The following is a 20,174-nucleotide window of genomic DNA, read 5'->3' on the forward strand; positions in this document are numbered from 1 at the left end:
GTTGGTACCTGTCTGTCTGTATCATATATCCCAGCATGCATCAGTCAGGTAGTGTAGTTGGTACCTGTCTGTCTGTCTCATATATCCCAGCATGCATCAGTCAGGTAGTGTAGTTGGTACCTTTCTGTCTGTATCATATATCCCAGCATGCATCAGTCAGGTAGTGTAGTTGGTACCTGTCTGTCTGTATCATATATCCCAGCATGCATCAGTCAGGTAGTGTAGTTGGTACCTGTCTGTCTGTATCATATATCCCAGCATGCATCAGTCAGGTAGTGTAGTTGGTACCTGTCTGTCTGTCTCATATATCCCAGCATGTATCAGTCCTGTCTGAGTATATAGCCAGCTACCTGATCTGTCTATATCATATATCCCAGCATGCATCAGTCAGGTAGTGTAGTTGGTACCTGTCTGTCTGTCTAATATATCCCAGCATGCATCAGTCAGGTAGTGTAGTTGGTACCTGTCTGTCTGTCTCATATATCCCAGCATGCATCAGTCAGGTAGTGTCTGGTACCTGTCTAATAATATATATCCCAGCATGCATCAGTCAGGAATAGTCCCTCCTTCCTATATATATCCCAGCATGCATCAGTCTCCTAGTTGGAATCTGTCTCATATATCCCAGCATGCATCAGTCAGGTAGTGTATATGGTACCTGTCTGTCTGTCTCATATATAGCATGCATCAGTCAGGTAGTATAATAATATATATATATAAGGCTGTTATATCATATATCCCAGCATGCTAAATCAGTCAGGTAGTATAGTTGGTACCTGTCTGTATGTATCATATATCCCAACATGCATCAGTCAGGTATATAGTTGGTACCTGTCTGTCTGTATATAATATGCATCAATATGTATATATATAATAGCCCCAGTACATGCATCAGTCAGGTATATAGTTGGTACCTGTCTGTCTGTCTCATATATCCCAGCATGCATCAGTCAGGTAGTGTAGTTGGTACCTTTCTGATGTATATATATCCCAGCATGCATCAGTCAGGTATGTAGTTGCTACCTGTCTGTCTATATAATATATCCCAGCATGCATTAGTCAGGTAGTGTAGTTGGCTTCTGATATAGCAGCAACAGTATATACTATATGTTATATAATCCCCCTCCCCATCCTTCAGCTCCTGGAATATATAGCTGATCCCCTATATAATATAACCCAACATCCAGATATATAATGGGAGTAGTAGCTGGATAGTTATATAATATAACCCTGATTATCAGTCCTGGGGATAGGCTTTGATATATAATATATATATATATATAAATGTAATCATACATATACCATCTGGAATAGACAGGCTATGATCCATAATTATATAATATAACAACAATATATAGATATATATATATATATATAAATATAAATATATATATATAGGCTTTGATAGTTATATATAGCATATATATAGTTATAGGCTTTGATAGTTATATATATAATATATATATATAGGCTTTGGATATAATATAGCTGATAGTTATATAATATATATATATAGGCTTTGATATATAATATATATATATAGGCTTTGATATATATAATATATATATGGAATAGAGCTTTGATATATAATATATATATATATATCAGCTTTGATATATATATATATATATAGGCTTTGATATATAATATATATATATATAGGCTTTGATATATAATATATATATAGAGGCTTTGATATATAATATATATATATAGGCTTTGATATATAATATATATATATAGGCTTTGAATATATAATATATATATATATAGCTGGATATATATATATATATATACCCAACATGTACAGCTTTGAATATATAATATATATATATATATTTAGAGAGCTATATAATATATATATATACAGCTCCTGGAATGAGCTATAGTTATATAATATAACCCAACATATACAGCTCCTGGAATAGAGCCATAGCTGGATAGTTATATATATATAACAGGCTTGAATATAGCCATATATAGTTATATACAGCTATATAGGCTTTGATATATAATATATATATATAGGCTTTGATATATAATATATATATATAGGCCAGCTTTGATATATAATATATATATATTAGCTAATATATATATAGTTGATATATAATATAATATATACAGGCTTTGAATATATAATATATATATATATAGTTTGGATAGTTATATAATATAATAATATATACAGCTTTGATGGAATAATATATAGTTATATATATAGGCTTTGATATATATAACCCAACATGTACAGCTCCTGGAATAGAGCCAGCTAGCTGGATAGTTATATAATATAACCCAACATATACAGCTCCTGGAATAGCCAGCTAGCTGGATAGTTATATAATATATATATATAGGCTTTGAATAGAGCCAGCTAGCTGGATAGTTATATAATATAACCCAACATGTACAGCTCCTGGAATAGAGCCAGCTAGCTGGATAGTTATATAATATAACCCAACATGTACAGCTCCTGGAATAGAGCCAGCTAGCTGGATAGTTATATAATATAACCCAACATGTACAGCTCCTGGAATAGAGCCAGCTAGCTGGATAGTTATATAATATAACCCAACATGTACAGCTCCTGGAATAGAGCCAGCTAGCTGGATAGTTATATAATATAACCCAACATGTACAGCTCCTGGAATAGAGCCAGCTAGCTGGATAGTTATATAATATAACCCAACATGTACAGCTCCTGGAATAGAGCCAGCTAGCTGGATAGTTATATAATATAACCCAACATGTACAGCTCCTGGAATAGAGCCAGCTAGCTGGATAGTTATATAATATAACCCAACATGTACAGCTCCTGGAATAGAGCCAGCTAGCTGGATAGTTATATAATATAACCCAACATGTACAGCTCCTGGAATAGAGCCAGCTAGCTGGATAGTTATATAATATAACCCAACATGTACAGCTCCTGGAATAGAGCCAGCTAGCTGGATAGTTATATAATATAACCCAACATGTACAGCTCCTGGAATAGAGCCAGCTAGCTGGATAGTTATATAATATAACCCAACATGTACAGCTCCTGGAATAGAGCCAGCTAGCTGGATAGTTATATAATATAACCCAACATGTACAGCTCCTGGAATAGAGCCAGCTAGCTGGATAGTTATATAATATAACCCAACATGTACAGCTCCTGGAATAGAGCCAGCTAGCTGGATAGTTATATAATATAACCCAACATGTACAGCTCCTGGAATAGAGCCAGCTAGCTGGATAGTTATATAATATAACCCAACATGTACAGCTCCTGGAATAGAGCCAGCTAGCTGGATAGTTATATAATATAACCCAACATGTACAGCTCCTGGAATAGAGCCAGCTAGCTGGATAGTTATATAATATAACCCAACATGTACAGCTCCTGGAATAGAGCCAGCTAGCTGGATAGTTATATAATATAACCCAACATGTACAGCTCCTGGAATAGAGCCAGCTAGCTGGATAGTTATATAATATAACCCAACATGTACAGCTCCTGGAATAGAGCCAGCTAGCTGGATAGTTATATAATATAACCCAACATGTACAGCTCCTGGAATAGAGCCAGCTAGCTGGATAGTTATATAATATAACCCAAACATGTACAGCTCCTGGAATAGAGCCAGCTAGCTGGATAGTTATATAATATAACCCAACACGTACAGCTCCTGGAATAGAGCCAGCTAGCTGGATAGTTATATAATATAACCCAACATGTACAGCTCCTGGAATAGAGCCAGCTAGCTGGATAGTTATATAATATAACCCAACATGTACAGCTCCTGGAATAGAGCCAGCTAGCTGGATAGTTATATAATATAACCCAACATGTACAGCTCCTGGAATAGAGCCAGCTAGCTGGATAGTTATATAATATAACCCAACATGTACAGCTCCTGGAATAGAGCCAGCTAGCTGGATAGTTATATAATATAACCCAACATGTACAGCTCCTGGAATAGAGCCAGCTAGCTGGATAGTTATATAATATAACCCAACATGTACAGCTCCTGGAATAGAGCCAGCTAGCTGGATAGTTATATAATATAACCCAACATGTACAGCTCCTGGAATAGAGCCAGCTAGCTGGATAGTTATATAATATAACCCAACAACAGCTCCTGGAATAGAGCCAGCTAGCTGGATAGTTATATAATATAACCCAACATGTACAGCTCCTGGAATAGAGCCAGCTAGCTGGATAGTTATATAATATAACCCAACATGTACAGCTCCTGGAATAGAGCCAGCTAGCTGGATAGTTATATAATATAACCCAACATGTACAGCTCCTGGAATAGAGCCAGCTAGCTGGATAGTTATATAATATAACCCAACATGTACAGCTCCTGGAATAGAGCCAGCTAGCTGGATAGTTATATAATATAACCCAACATGTACAGCTCCTGGAATAGAGCCAGCTAGCTGGATAGTTATATAATATAACCCAACATGTACAGCTCCTGGAATAGAGCCAGCTAGCTGGATAGTTATATAATATAACCCAACATGTACAGCTCCTGGAATAGAGCCAGCTAGCTGGATAGTTATATAATATAACCCAACATGTACAGCTCCTGGAATAGAGCCAGCTAGCTGGATAGTTATATAATATAACCCAACAACAGCTCCTGGAATAGAGCCAGCTAGCTGGATAGTTATATAATATAACCCAACATGTACAGCTCCTGGAATAGAGCCAGCTAGCTGGATAGTTATATAATATAACCCAACTGGATAGTTATATAATATAACCCAACAGCTCCTGGAATAGAGCCAGCTAGCTGGATAGTTATATAATATAACCCAACAGCTCCTGGAATAGAGCCAGCTAGCTGGATAGTTATATAATATAACCCAACATGTACAGCTCCTGGAATAGAGCCAGCTAGCTGGATAGTTATATAATATAACCCAACAACAGCTCCTGGAATAGAGCCAGCTAGCTGGATAGTTATATAATATAACCCAACATGTACAGCTCCTGGAATAGAGCCAGCTAGCTGGATAGTTATATAATATAACCCAACACGTACAGCTCCTGGAATAGAGCCAGCTAGCTGGATAGTTATATAATATAACCCAACATGTACAGCTCCTGGAATAGAGCCAGCTAGCTGGATAGTTATATAATATAACCCAACATGTACAGCTCCTGGAATAGAGCCAGCTAGCTGGATAGTTATATAATATAACCCAACATGTACAGCTCCTGGAATAGAGCCAGCTAGCTGGATAGTTATATAATATAACCCAACATGTACAGCTCCTGGAATAGAGCCAGCTAGCTGGATAGTTATATAATATAACCCAACATGTACAGCTCCTGGAATAGAGCCAGCTAGCTGGATAGTTATATAATATAACCCAACATGTACAGCTCCTGGAATAGAGCCAGCTAGCTGGATAGTTATATAATATAACCCAACAACAGCTCCTGGAATAGAGCCAGCTAGCTGGATAGTTATATAATATAACCCAACATGTACAGCTCCTGGAATAGAGCCAGCTAGCTGGATAGTTATATAATATAACCCAACATGTACAGCTCCTGGAATAGAGCCAGCTAGCTGGATAGTTATATAATATAACCCAACAGTACAGCTCCTGGAATAGAGCCAGCTAGCTGGATAGTTATATAATATAACCCAACATGTACAGCTCCTGGAATAGAGCCAGCTAGCTGGATAGTTATATAATATAACCCATGTACAGCTCCTGGAATAGATAATAGTAGTAAGCTCCTGGAATAGAGCCAGCTAGCTGGATAGTTATATAATATAACCCAAATAGCTCCTGGAATAGAGCCAGCTAGCTGGATAGTTATAATATAACCCAACAGTAGCTCCTGGAATAGCTAGCTGGATAGTTTATAATATAAGTAACAGCTCCTGGAATAGTTAGCTAGCTAGATAGTTATATAATTATAATAGTACAGCTCCTGGAATAGTTAGCTAGCTGGATAGTTATATAATATAAGTAACAGTTACAGCTCCTGTAATAATAGTAAGCCAACTAGTTATAATATAGTTATATAATATAAGTAATGTACAGCTCCTGGAATAGAGCCAGCTAGCTAATAGTTATATAATTATAATAGTAGTAATAATTATACAGTAGTAATAGCTTATAATAGTTATAATAGCTAGCTGGATAGTTATATAATATAACCTAACAGTACAGCTAATTATAATAGAGCCAGCTAGTTATAATAGTTATAGTTATAAAGTTATAGCCATAGTACAGTCCTCTGGAATAGAGCCAATAGCTGGATAGTTATAATAATATAACCCAACAGTACAGCTCCTGGAATAGAGCCAGCTAGCTGGATAGTTATAATAATAATAGTTATAATAGTTATGTAACAGCTCCTGGAATAGAGCCAGCTAGCTGGATAGTTATATAATATAACCCAACAGTACAGCTCCTGGAATAGAGCCAGCTAGCTGGATAGTTATATAATATAACCCAACATAATAGCTAGTAATAGTTAGCCAGTAGCTAATAGTTATATAATATAACCCAACAGTAACAGCTCCTGGAATAGAGCCAGCTAGCTGTAATAGTTATATAATATAATAGTATGTACAGCTCCTGGAATAGAGCCAGCTAGCTGGATAGTTATATAATAGTAATAACAGTAATAGTTATAATAGTAGCCAATAGTTATAATAGTTATATAATATAAGTAGTAACAGTAGGAACAGTCCTGGAATAGAGCCAGCTAGCTAGTTAATAGTTATAATAAGATAGTTAATAGTTATAACAGCTCCTGGAATAGAGCCAGCTAGCTAATAGTTATATAATATAATAGTAGTAATAGCTCCTGGAATAGAGCCAATAGTAGTAATAGTAGTAATAGTAAAAATAGTTATAATAGTAGTAATAGTAGTAATAGTTATATAGTTATAATAGTAGTAACATGTAATAGTTATAATAGAGCCAGCTAGCTAATAGTTATATAATATAACCCAGTTATAACAGCTCCTATAATAGAGTAACTAGTTATAATATATAATATAAGTAATAGTAGTAATAGCTCCTGGAATAGAGCCAATAGCTTATAGTTATATAATATAATAATAGTTCTGGAATAGTAGTAGCTAGTTATAATAGTTATATAATATAACCCAACAGTAACAGTCCTGGAATAGTAGTAATAGCTAGTAATAGTTATAATAATATAATAACATGTAACAGTCCTGGAATAGAGCCAGCTAGCTAATAGTTATATAATATAACCCAACAGTAAGCTCCTGGAATAGAGCCAGCTAGCTGGATAGTTATATAATATAACCCAACAGTAATAGCTCCTGGAATAGAGCCAGCTAGCTGGATAGTTATATAATATAACCCAGTTATAATAGAGCTCCTGGAAATAGTAGTAATAGTTATAATAGTAGAGCCAGCTAGCTGGATATAATAGTACCCAACATGTACAGTTCCTGGAATAGAGTAAGCTAGCTGGATAGTTATATAATATAGTAACAGTTATACAGCTCCTGGAATAGTAGCCAGTAGCTAATAGTTATAATAGTTACCCAACATACAGCTCCTGGAATAGAGCCAGCTAGCTGGATAGTTATATAATATAACCCAACAGTAACAGCTCCTGGAATAGAGTAATAGCTAGCTGGATAGTTATAATAGTATAATAGTAGCTAATAGTAGAATAGTTATAATAGTGTAATAGTTATATATATAGTAATAGAGCCAGCTAATAGTAGTAATAGTAGTAATAGTTATAGTTATATAATAGTTATAATAGCTCCTGTAATAGTAGCCAGCTAGCTTATAGTTATATAATATAACCCAACAGTAGTAATGGAATAGTTAGCCAGCTAGCTGGATAGTTATATAATATAACCCAACAGTAACAGTTATGGAATAGAGTAGCTAGTTATAATATATAATATAATAACATGTAATAGCTCCTGGAATAGAGCCAGCTAGCTTATAGTTATATAATATAACCCAATAGTTCTGGAATAGTAGTTATATAATATAGTTATAGTTATATAATATAACCCAACAGTAGTAATCCTGGAATAGAGCCAGCTAGCTGGATAGTTATATAATATAGTAATACAGCTTATAATAGTTCTAATAGCTGTAATAGTTATAATAGTAGTAACATGTTATAGCTCCTGGAATAGAGCCAGCTAGCTGTAATAGTTATAATATAACCCAACAGTTACAGCTCCTGGAATAGAGCCAGCTAATAGTTATAATAGTAGTAACAGCTAGCTGGATGGTTAGCTGTTAATAATAGTTATATAATATAACCCAACAGCTCCTATAATAGTAGTAATAGCTAATAGTTATATAATAACCCAACAGTAGTAATAGTCCTGGAATAGAGCCAGCTAGCTGTAATAGTTATATAATAATAACCCAACATGTACAGCTCCTGGAATAGAGCCAGCTAGCTGGATAGTTATATAATATAACCCAACATAGTAACAGCTCCTGGAATAGTAGCCAGTAGCTAATAGTTATAATAATATAACCCAACATGTAACAGCTCCTGGAATAGAGCCAGCTAGCTGGATAGTTATATAATATAACCCAACAGTACAGCCTGGAATAGAGCCAGCTAGCTGGATAGTTATATAATATAACCCATAATAGAGCCACTAGCTCCTGGAATAGTTAGCCATATAGCTGGAATAGAGCCAATAGTTATATAATATAACCCAACAGTACAGCTCCTGGAATAGAGCCAGCTAGCTGGATAGTTATAATAGTAGTAAGCTCCTGGAATAGAGCCAGCTAGCTGGATAGTTATAGAGCCAGCTAGCTGGATAGTTATATAATATAACCCAACATACAGCTCCTGGAATAGAGCCAGCTAGCTGGATAGTTATATAATATAACCCAACATGTACAGCTAATAGCTTAGTTAATAATATAACCCAACAGTAGCTCCTGGAATAGAGCCAGTAATAGTTATAGTTATATAATATAACCCAACAGTACAGTCCTGGAATAGAGCCAGCTAGCTGATAGTTATATAATATAATAACAGCTCCTGGAATAGAGCCAGCTAGCTGGATAGTTATATAATATAATAACATGTACAGCTCCTGGAATAGAGCCAGCTAGCTGGATAGTTATATAATATAATAACATGTAACAGCTTATGGAATAGAGCCAATAGCTGTAATAGTAGTAATATAGTAATAACCCAACATGAACAGCTCCTGGAATAGAGCCAGCTAGCTGGATAGTTATAATATAATAACAGCTAATGGAATAGAGCCAGCTAGCTGGATAGTTATATAATATAACCCAACAACAGCTCCTGGAATAGAGCCAGCTAGCTGGATAGTTATATAATAATAGTAACATAGTAATAGTTATAATAGTAGCCAGCTAGTTATAGTTATATAATATAATAATAGCTCCTGGAATAGAGCCAGCTAGCTGGATAGTTATATAATATAACCCAACAGTAGTGGAATAGAGCCAGCTAGCTGTAGTTAATAGTATAATAAGCTCCTGGAATAGAGTAGTAATAGTTATATAATATACCCAACAGCTCCTGGAATAGAGTAGCTAGCTAATAGTTATATAATATAAGTAGTAACATGTAACAGCTCCTGGAATAGAGCCAGCTAGCTGGATAGTTATATAATATAACCCAACATGTACAGTGAACAGCTCCTAGCTAGTTATAATAGTAGTAGCTAGTTATAATAGTAGTAATAGTAGTAATAGTTATAATATAGTAACAGCTCCTGGAATAGAGTAATAGCTGGATAGTTATATAATATAAAGTTAACAACAGCTCCTGGAATAGAGCCAGCTAGCTGGATAGTTATAATAATATAATAACAGTAATAGCTCCTGGAATAGAGCCAGCTAGCTTAGTATAGTTATAATATAACCCAATTGTACAGCTCCTGGAATAGAGTAATAGCTGGATAGTATAATATATAACCCAACAACAGCTCCTATAATAGCCAGCTAGCTGGATAGTTAATATAATAACAGTAACAGCTCCTGGAATAGAGTAATAGTTATAATAGTAATATATAATATAATTAACAGCTCCTGGAATAGAGCCAATAGTAGCTGGATAGTTATAATAGTAGTAATAACACGTAATAGTTCTGGAATAGAGCCAGCTAGTTGATAGTTATATATAATAGTAATAATAGTAGTAATAGCTGGATAGTTATATAATATAATAGATAATAGTAGCTGGATAGTTATATAATATAACCCAACATGTACAGTTCCTGGAATAGCCAGCTAATAGTTATAATATAACCCAAATAGCTCTGGAATAGAGCCAGCTAGCTAATAGTTATAATATAACCCAACAGTTCCTGGAATAGAGCCAGCTAGCTGGATAGTTATAATATAATAGTAGTAATAGCTCCTGGAATAAGCCAGCTAGCTAATAGTTATAATATTATAGCTTCTAATAGTAGTAATAGTTCCTAATAGAGCCAATAGCTATAATAGTAGTTATATAATATAACCCAACATGTAACAGCTCCTGGAATAGAGCCAGCTAGCTGGATAGTTATATAATATAACCCAACAACAGCTCCTGGAATAGAGCCATAGCTGTAATAGTTATATAATATAACATCTAACAGCTCCTGGAATAGAGCCAGCTAGCTGGATAGTTATATAATATAATAGTTATAACAGCTCCTGGAATAGAGCCAGCTAGCTGTAATAGTTATAATATAATAACATGTAACAGTTCCTGGAATAGAGTTATAATAGCTAGCTAATAGTTATAGTTATATAGTACCCAATAGTACAGCTCCTGGAATAGATAATAGTAGCTGGATAGTTATATAATAGTAATAACATGTAACAGCTCCTGGAATAGAGCCAGCTAGCTTATAGTTATATAAATATAAGCTAGATAGTTATAAATACAGCTCCTGGAATAGAGCCAGCTAGCTGGATAGTTATATAATATAACCCAAATAACAGTAATAGTTATAATAGCTTAGTTATATATATAAGTTATAATAGTTATAATATGTAACAGTGGAATAGAGCCATAGCTGGATAGTTAGTTATAATATAACCCAACAGTTATAATAGCTCCTGGAATAGAGTTATAATAGCTGTAATAGTTATAACCCAGTAGCTCCTAATAGTAGTAATATAATATATATAATATAACCCAACAATAGTTATAATAGAGCCAGCTAGCTGTAATAGTTATATAATATAATAGTACCCAATAGTTATAGCTCCTGGAATAGAGTAATAGCTGTAATAGTTATATAATATAACCCAACAGTTATAATCCTGGAATAGAGCCAGCTAGCTGGATAGTTATATAATATAATAACAGTAATAGTTGGAATAGTTATAATAGTAGTAATAGTTATAATAATATAACCCAACATGTACAGCTCCTGGAATAGAGCCAGCTAGCTAGATAGTTATATAATATAACCCAACATGTAACAGCTCCTGGAATAGTAGCCAGTAGCTGGATAGTTATATAATAGTAACCCAACAGTAGTAATAGTTATAATAGTTATATAATAGTATAATAGTTGGAATAAGCCAGCTAGCTAATAGTTATATAATATAAGTAATAGCTTGGAATAATAGTAGTAATAGTTATATAATATAACCCAACAGTAGCTCCTGGAATAGAGTAATAGTTAGCTGGATAGTTATAATAATATAATAGTAGTAATAGTCCTGGAATAGAGTAGCTAATAGTTATATAATATAACCCAACAGTAATAGTTATAATAGTAGCCAGCTAGCTGTAATAGTTTATAATATAACCCAACAGTAGTAATAGCTCCTGGAATAGAGTTATAATGTAGTAATAGTTATAATATATAATAGTAGTAATAGTTATAATAGTAGTAATAGTTATAATAGTAGTAATAGTAGTAATATAGTAATAGTTATAATAGTAGTAATAGTTATAATAGTAGTAATAGTTATATAATAGTAATAGTAGTAATAGTTATAATAGTAGTAATAGCTATAGTTATATAATAGTTATAATAGTAGTAGCTAATAGTAATAGTAGTAATAGTAGTAATAGTTATAATAGTAGTAATAGTTATAATAGCTATAGTAGTAATAGTAGTAATAGTTATAATAATAGTAGTAAATAGCTTATAATAGAGTAGCTAGCTAATAGTTATAATAGTAGTATAACCCAAATAGCTCCTAATAGTAGTAATAGATAGTTAATAGTTATAACCCAACAGCTCCTGGAATAGCTAGCTGGATAAGTTATATAATAGTAATAGTTATATAGTATAATAATAATAGTAGTAACAGCTCCTGGAATAGAGCCAGCTAGCTGGATAGTTATATAATATAATAACAGTAGTAATAGTCCTGGAATAGTTATAATAGTAGCTGGATAGTTATATAATATAATAACAGTACAGCTCCTGGAATAGAGCCAGTTAGCTAGATAGTTATATAATATAAATAGTAGCTCCTGTTATAATAGAGTAATAGTAGTAATAGTTATATAATATAACCCAACAGTAGTAATAGTTGGAATAGAGTAGCTAGCTGGATAGTTAATAATTATAATAGATAGTTATATAGTTATAAGCTCCTGGAATAGAGTAGTAATAGCTAGCTTATATAATATAATAGTTATAATACAGCTCCTGGAATAGAGCCAGCTAGCTAATAGTTATATAATATAGCTCCTGGAATAGAGCCAGTCTAATAATGTCGTGTACCTGGAATGAGACTGGTCTAATAGTAGTTATGTCATAGTTCCATTAGTAGTGGTAGTAATAGTAGCCATAGCTATAGTTAGATAATATAGGAGCGTACAGCTCCTGGAATAGAGCCAGCTAGCTGGATAGTTAGTTAATTTAACCCAACATGTACCTCTGAATAGAGCCAGCTAGCTGGATAGTTATATCTAGAGAGAACCCAAGAGGGTTAGTGAATCAGGTGAATCATAACAGACAGACTAGAAGAATCAATAAACCTGAGAATCCTGGAATAGAGCCAGCTAGCTGGATAGTTATATAATATAACCCAACATCCACACAGAGCAGCTCCTAATAACACAGAGCTGGATAGTTATATAATATAACACAGAGGACCCATAGCAACCACATAACACAGAGACAAGACCCATAACAACCACATAACATACCCCAACAACCACATAACTCCTGGAATAGAGCCACATAACTAGCTGGATAGTTATATAACACAGAGCGTACAGCTCCTGGAATAGTAAGCCAGCTAGCTGGATAGTTATATAATACAGAGCCAACCCATACAGCTCCTGGAATAGAGCCAGCTAGCTGGATAGTTATATAATATAACCCAACACCCATAGCAACCACATAAATAGAGCCAGCTACCCATAGTTATATAATATAACACAAGCGTACAGCTCCTGGAATAAGCCAGCTAGCTGGATAGTTATACAATAACCCAACAGCTACAGCTCCTGGAATAGAGCCAGCTAGCTGATAGCAATAACATAACCCAACAAGCTCCTGGAATAGAGAGGCTAGCTGGATAGCAATATAATATAACCCAAGAGACAAGACCCTGGAATAGCAGCCACATAACACAGAGACAAGACCCACAGCAACCACAGAGGCCTGGATAGTTATAAATATAACACAGAGACAAGACCCTGGAAGAGCCACATAACACAGAGACAAGACCCACAGCAACCTGGAACATAACACAGAGACAAGAGCCATAGCAACCACATAACATAATACAAGACCCACAGCAACCACATAACACAGAGACAAGCTAGCTGGACAGTTATACCACATAACACAGAGCTCCTAGAATAACCACATAGTTATAGAGACAAACCCAACAGCAAGCGCAGAGGCCAGACCCATAGCAACCATATAACACAGAGACAAGACCCTCAGCAACCACATAACACAGAGACAAGATATAACCCAACACAGAGACAAGCTCCTGGAATAGCAACCACATAACACAGATATAACCCACAGCAACCACCTAAACAGAGCCAGCTAGCTGGATAGCAATAACATAACAGAGAGCTGGAATAGAGCCAGCTAGCTGGATAGTTATATAATATAACACAGACGACCCATAGCAACCACATAAACAGAGTGCACCCATAGCTGGATAGTTATAAATATAAACCCAACATGTACAGCTCCTAACACAGAGCCAGACCCATAGCAACCACATAACACAGAGTTACCCATAGCAACCACATAACACGAAGAGCTGATAGTTATATAATAGCAACCACATAACACAGAGTGACCCATAGCAAGTTATATAAACAACCCAACATAGCAACCACATAACACAGAGCCAGCCAGCTGCATAGTTATATAATATAAGACAAGATGTACAGCTCCTGGAATAACACAGAGACAAGATATATACATAACACTGATACAAGACCCACAGAACAGAGAGCCATAGCAAGTTACATAACACAAGACAAGACCCACAGCTCCTGGAATAGAGCCAGCCAGACCCATAGCAACCATATAACACAAGAGACAAGACCTCTGCAAATAGAGCCATAAGTTAGAGACAAGACCCACAGCAAGCTCATAAATAGAGACAAGCCTGGATAGCAACCATATAACACAGAGACAAGACCCACAGCATAACCAGAATAACCACATAACAGCTAGACCCTGCAACCACATAACAACAGAGCAGCTCCTGGAATAAGCCAGAGCTGGACCCATAGCAACCACATAACACAGAGCACCCATAGCAACCACATAACACAGAGCGACCCATAGCAACCACATATAAGATAACCCAATAGCAACAGCATAACTGGAATAGAGCCATAGCAAGCATAACACAGAATAGAGCCCTATAGTTATATAACATAACACCAACAAGTACAGCTACCTGGAATAACACAGAGTGACTGGATAGTTAACCACATAACACAGAGACAAGACCCACAGCAAATAGAGCCAGACCCTAGCTATAGAGACAAATATAACCACATAACACAGAGACAAGACCCACAGCAAACAGAGGCCAGACCCTAGCAAGTTATATAATACAGAGACAAGACCCACAGCAACCTGGAATAACCAGAGACATAGTTATATAATATAACCCATAACACTGATACAAGACCCACAGCAATAGTTAACACAGAGACAAGTTATACAGCTAGTACATAACACAGTAGTAATAGCAATACATAACACAGAGACAAGACCCACAGCAGTTATAATAGATAGCCAGAATATAGCAACCAGTTATAATAGTTAGAGACAAGTAATAGTTACAAGCTCCATCAGACAAGACCCACAATAGTTATAACATAGTAATAGCAACCACATAACAAGACCCACAGCAAATACATAACAGGAGACAAGAGTACAATAGACAAGATAATAGCAAATACATAATACAGTAATAGACAAGACCCACAGCAACCACATAAATAGTTATAATATAGCAACCACATAACACAGAGACAAGTAGTAATAGCAACCACATAACACAGAGACAAGACCCATAGTTATAATAGTACATAGTTACACAGAGTAATAGACCCATAGCAACCACATAATAATAGTAGTACAAGTTATAATAGCAACCACATAACACAGAGACAAGTTATAATAGTAAATAGTTATAATAGCAACCACATAGTTATAATAGTAGACCCACAGTTACACATAGTACAGGCCAGAGTAGTAACCACATAACACAGAGACAAGAGTAATAGCAACCACATAACACAGAGACAAGACCCATAGCAACCACATAATACAGAGACAAGACCCATAGTTATAACATAAATAGAGTACAAGACCCACAGCAAATAGTTATAATAGTAGTAAGCAAGACCCATAGCAACCACATATAATAGAGACAAGAGTAACAGTTAAATAGTAACAATAGTTAGACCCATAGCAACCATATAACATAGAGACAAGACCCTCAGCAATAGTAAACAGAGACAAGATAACAGCAGTACCATATAGTAATAGACAAATAGCAGTAATAGTTATAACACAGAGACAAGTAGCAATAGTTAAATAGTAGTAATAGCATAATAGTAGTAATAGTTATAATAGTAGTTATAATAGTAGTAATAGTTATAATAGAGTAATAGCAACCACATAATACAGTAGTACCCATATAATAGTATAATAGTAGTAATAGTTATACATACACAGATAATAGCAACCATATAAATAGTAGTAATAGTTATAATATAGTACATAGTTACCCATAGTAACCATATAAATAGTAGTAATAGCAAATAGTAATAGTTACACAGTAGTAATAGTAGTAATAGTTAACACAGAGACAAGTAGTATAATAGCTATACATAAGTAACAGTTAGTGAATAGTAGTAACATAACACAGTAGACAAGAGTAATAACAGTAATAGTAACAGAGGATAGTACCCATAGCATACCATATAATAGTAGAGACAAGACCCATAGCAATAGTATAACACAGAGACAAGACCCACAGCAACCACAGAGGCCAGAGTAATAGTTAAATATAAACAGAGACAAGACCCACAGCAACACATAACACAGAGACAAGACCTAGTAGTAGTAATACTGATAGTTATAACCACATAACACAGAGACAAGACCCACAGCTAGACTGGTCAGTAGAGACCCAGCAACCACATAACACAGAGACAAGACCCACAGCAACCGAGAGGCCAGAGTAGCAATATTAACACAGAGACAAGACCCTCAGCAACCACATAACACAGAGACAAGACCCACAGTACATAACACAGAGACAAGCCCCATAGCAACCACATAACACAGAGAGACACAGCAACCACATAACATGGAGACAAGAGTCCCAGCAACCACATAACACAGAGACAAGACCCACAGCAACCACATACAGAGACAAGACCCACAGGTCTCACTAACACAGAGACAAGCCCCATAGGTACCACATAACACTTTAGTTCTGTTCCTAACACAGAGACAAGACTTCACAGCTAGCCATGGGCGTTGATATCACAGACAGAGAGGAGCAAGGGTTACATCAGGTGAATCAGGAGACAGACAGACTAGAAGAATCAGATAAACCACATGAATCAGAGACAAGACCCACAGCAACCACAGAGCAAGTGAGTGAACACATGGACAAGACCCACAGCAACATCCACACAGAGACAAGACCCATAGCAACCACATAACACAGAGACAAGACCCATAGCAACCACATAACACAGAGACAAGACCCACAGCAACCACATAACACAGAGCGACCCATAGCAACCACATAACACAGAGCAAACCACATAACACAGAGACAAGACCCATAGCAACCACATAACACAGAGACAAGACCCATAGCAACCACATAACACAGAGACAAGACCCATAGCAACCACATAACACAGAGACAAGACCCACAGCAACCACATAACACAGAGACAAGCAGCAACCCATAGCAACCACATAACACAGAGCAAGACCCATAGCAACCACATAACACAGAGACAAGACCCATAGCAACCACATAACACAGAGACAAGACCCACAGCTACCACATAACACAGAGTGACCCATAGCAACCACATAACACAGAGACAAGACCCACAGCAACCACAGAGGCCAGACCCATAGCAACCATATAACACAGAGACAAGACCCATAGCAACCACATAACACAGAGACAAGACCCACAGCAACCACAGAGGCCAGACCCATAGCAACCATATAACACAGAGACAAGACCCACAGCAACCACATAACACAGAGACAAGACCCACAGCAACCACATAACACAGAGACAAGACCCATAGCAACCACATAACACTGATACAAGACCCACAGCAACCACATAACACAGAGACAAGACCCACAGCTACCACATAACACAGAGCGACTCATAGCAACCACATAACACAGAGACAAGACCCACAGCAACCGCAGAGGCCAGACCCATAGCAACCATATAACACAGAGACAAGACCCTCAGCAACCACATAACACAGAGACAAGACCCACAGCAACCACATAACACAGAGACAAGACCCACAGCAACCACATAACACAGAGCGACCCATAGCAACCACAAAACACAGAGACAAGACCCATAGCAACCACAAAACTCAGAGACAAGACCCATAGCAACCACATAACACAGAGACAAGACCCATAGCAACCACATAACACAGAGACAAGACCCATAGCAACCACAAAACACAGAGACAAGACCCATAGCAACCACAAAACACAGAGACAAGACCCATAGCAACCACATAACACAGAGACAAGACCCATAGCAACCACATAACACAGAGGCAAGACCCATAGCATCCACATAACACAGAGACAAGACCCATAGCAACCACATAACACAGAGAAAAGACACACAGCAACCACATAACACGGAGACAAGACCCATAGCAACCACATAACACAGAGACAAGACCCATAGCGACCACATAACACAGAGACAAGACCCATAGCAACCACATAACACAGAGACAAGACCCACAGCAACCACATAACACGGAGACAGAATCTTTGTCAGATGGCCACTGTAGATGGATGTCCTATATACACTGAGCTGTAGAATGTGGTCCTGTAGAATGTGGTCCTGAGCTGTAGAATGTAGTGATGTTGTGGATGGGTTGACAGGGTTTGGGAGGCGGAGGCGGAGGGAGGGGGGCGCGGATGGGGAGGGTGAAGGGGGGGTTCTCGAGCCGTTCCAGATGGTCTCCGTGGGTGATGACAGACAGACAGCCAGGTGACAGGTGACAGACACCCTACCTGTGGCCACGCCCACCTTTAGAGCCAGGGGTGTTGGGCTGTACCACCCGGCCACGCCCACCTTTAGAGCCAGGGGTGTTGGGCTGTACCACCCGGCCGGAACGCAGAGGGGAGGAGATGATTCTACCTAGGCCAGACCGGACCATTAGGGCTGCGAGGAAGGGGGGTGTTTTGGGTCCTACGGAAGGACAGGGCAGAGAGGGGTGTCTCAGAAACACCCCCCAGACACTACACATACATGGTACAGTCTGGCATGCACATGCTAAGAACACGCTAAAGAGAACACGGATTTGGTTTGTTAGAAAAACACACTAAGGGTCTGTGGTGCTGGCGTGTGGGTGTGTGTGAGTGAACACGATAAGCATAGTGCATTCCCCCTTTAAGTAGTAAGGTTTGGCAACATAGTTTGGTGAGCACCTTATCCGTTAACTCAGCGCTGTGACACTTAGCTTAGCTTTCTGGCCCCACTTAGCTTTCCGGCCCCACTTAGCTTTCCGGCCCCACTTAGCTTTCTGGCCATACTTAGCTTTCCGGCCCCACTTAGCTTTCCGGCCCCACTTAGCTTTCCGGCCCCACTTATCTTTCCGGCCCCACTTAGCTTTCCGGCCCCACTTAGCTTTCCGGCCCCACTTAGCTTTCTGGCCATACTTAGCTTTCCGGCCCCACTTAGCTTTCCGGCCCTACTTAGCTTTCCGGCCATACTTAGCTTTCTGGCCTTACTTAGCTTTCTGGCCGTACTTAGCTTTCTGGCCTTACTTAGCTTTCTGACCTTACCTAGCTTTCTGACCTTACTTAGCTTTCCGGCCGTACTTAGCTTTCCGGCCTTACTTAGCTTTCCGGCCGTACTTAGCTTTCCGGCCGTACTTAGCTTTCCGGCCGTACTTAGCTTTCCGGCCGTACTTAGCTTTCCGGCCTTACTTAGCTTTCCGGCCCTACTTAGCTTTCCGGACTTACTGTATACTGAGCCGAGTCAGTATACAGTACATCACTGGTATACACACACCCTGCTAGCCAGCACCCAGAGCCGAGTCAGTATACAGTACATCACTGGTATACACACACCCTGCTAGCCAGCACCCGGAGCCGAGTCAGTATACAGTATTTCCATGAACACTGTAACATAGAGAGAGGAGGGATAGGATGGGCGTGGAGGAGTGTGTTAGTGCTATGATGACTGAACTGTTACTGCTGTGTGTTCGGGAAGGTTGCAAGTTGAATCTATCTGTGTATTAAATCCATGTAAAAGTCACTGATCAAACGTACGCTGCCACATTGCTCATGTCAATCCTCTAACACTGATGTATCCTAGACTGACTAGACAGATGAGTCACTAGTCTCTCCAATCCTCTAACACTGATGTATCCTAGACTGACTAGACAGATGGGTCACTAGTCTCTCCAATCCTCTAACACTGATGTATCCTAGACT

General features: G+C 37.5%; 1 protein-coding gene across 1 annotated transcript in view; it reads right to left on the reverse strand.

Moving 5' to 3' along the window:
• LOC115123212 (ras-associating and dilute domain-containing protein-like) overlaps positions 1-20,174 on the reverse strand; it is a gene marked incomplete at its 3' end in the record, with an annotated part of 75,405 nt that overhangs the window by 44,612 nt on the left and 10,619 nt on the right. The window contains exons 4-5 of the mRNA XM_065016391.1: positions 18,747-18,924; positions 13,668-13,677 (exon numbers count right to left, since the gene is read on the reverse strand). Of these exons, the coding sequence (XP_064872463.1) occupies positions 13,668-13,677; positions 18,747-18,924 (188 nt within the window). The remainder of the gene's footprint in view (positions 1-13,667; positions 13,678-18,746; positions 18,925-20,174) is intronic.

Source organism: Oncorhynchus nerka, unplaced genomic scaffold (genome assembly GCF_034236695.1).
Source record: "Oncorhynchus nerka isolate Pitt River unplaced genomic scaffold, Oner_Uvic_2.0 unplaced_scaffold_1001, whole genome shotgun sequence".
Classification (NCBI taxonomy): Eukaryota; Metazoa; Chordata; class Actinopteri; order Salmoniformes; family Salmonidae; genus Oncorhynchus; species Oncorhynchus nerka.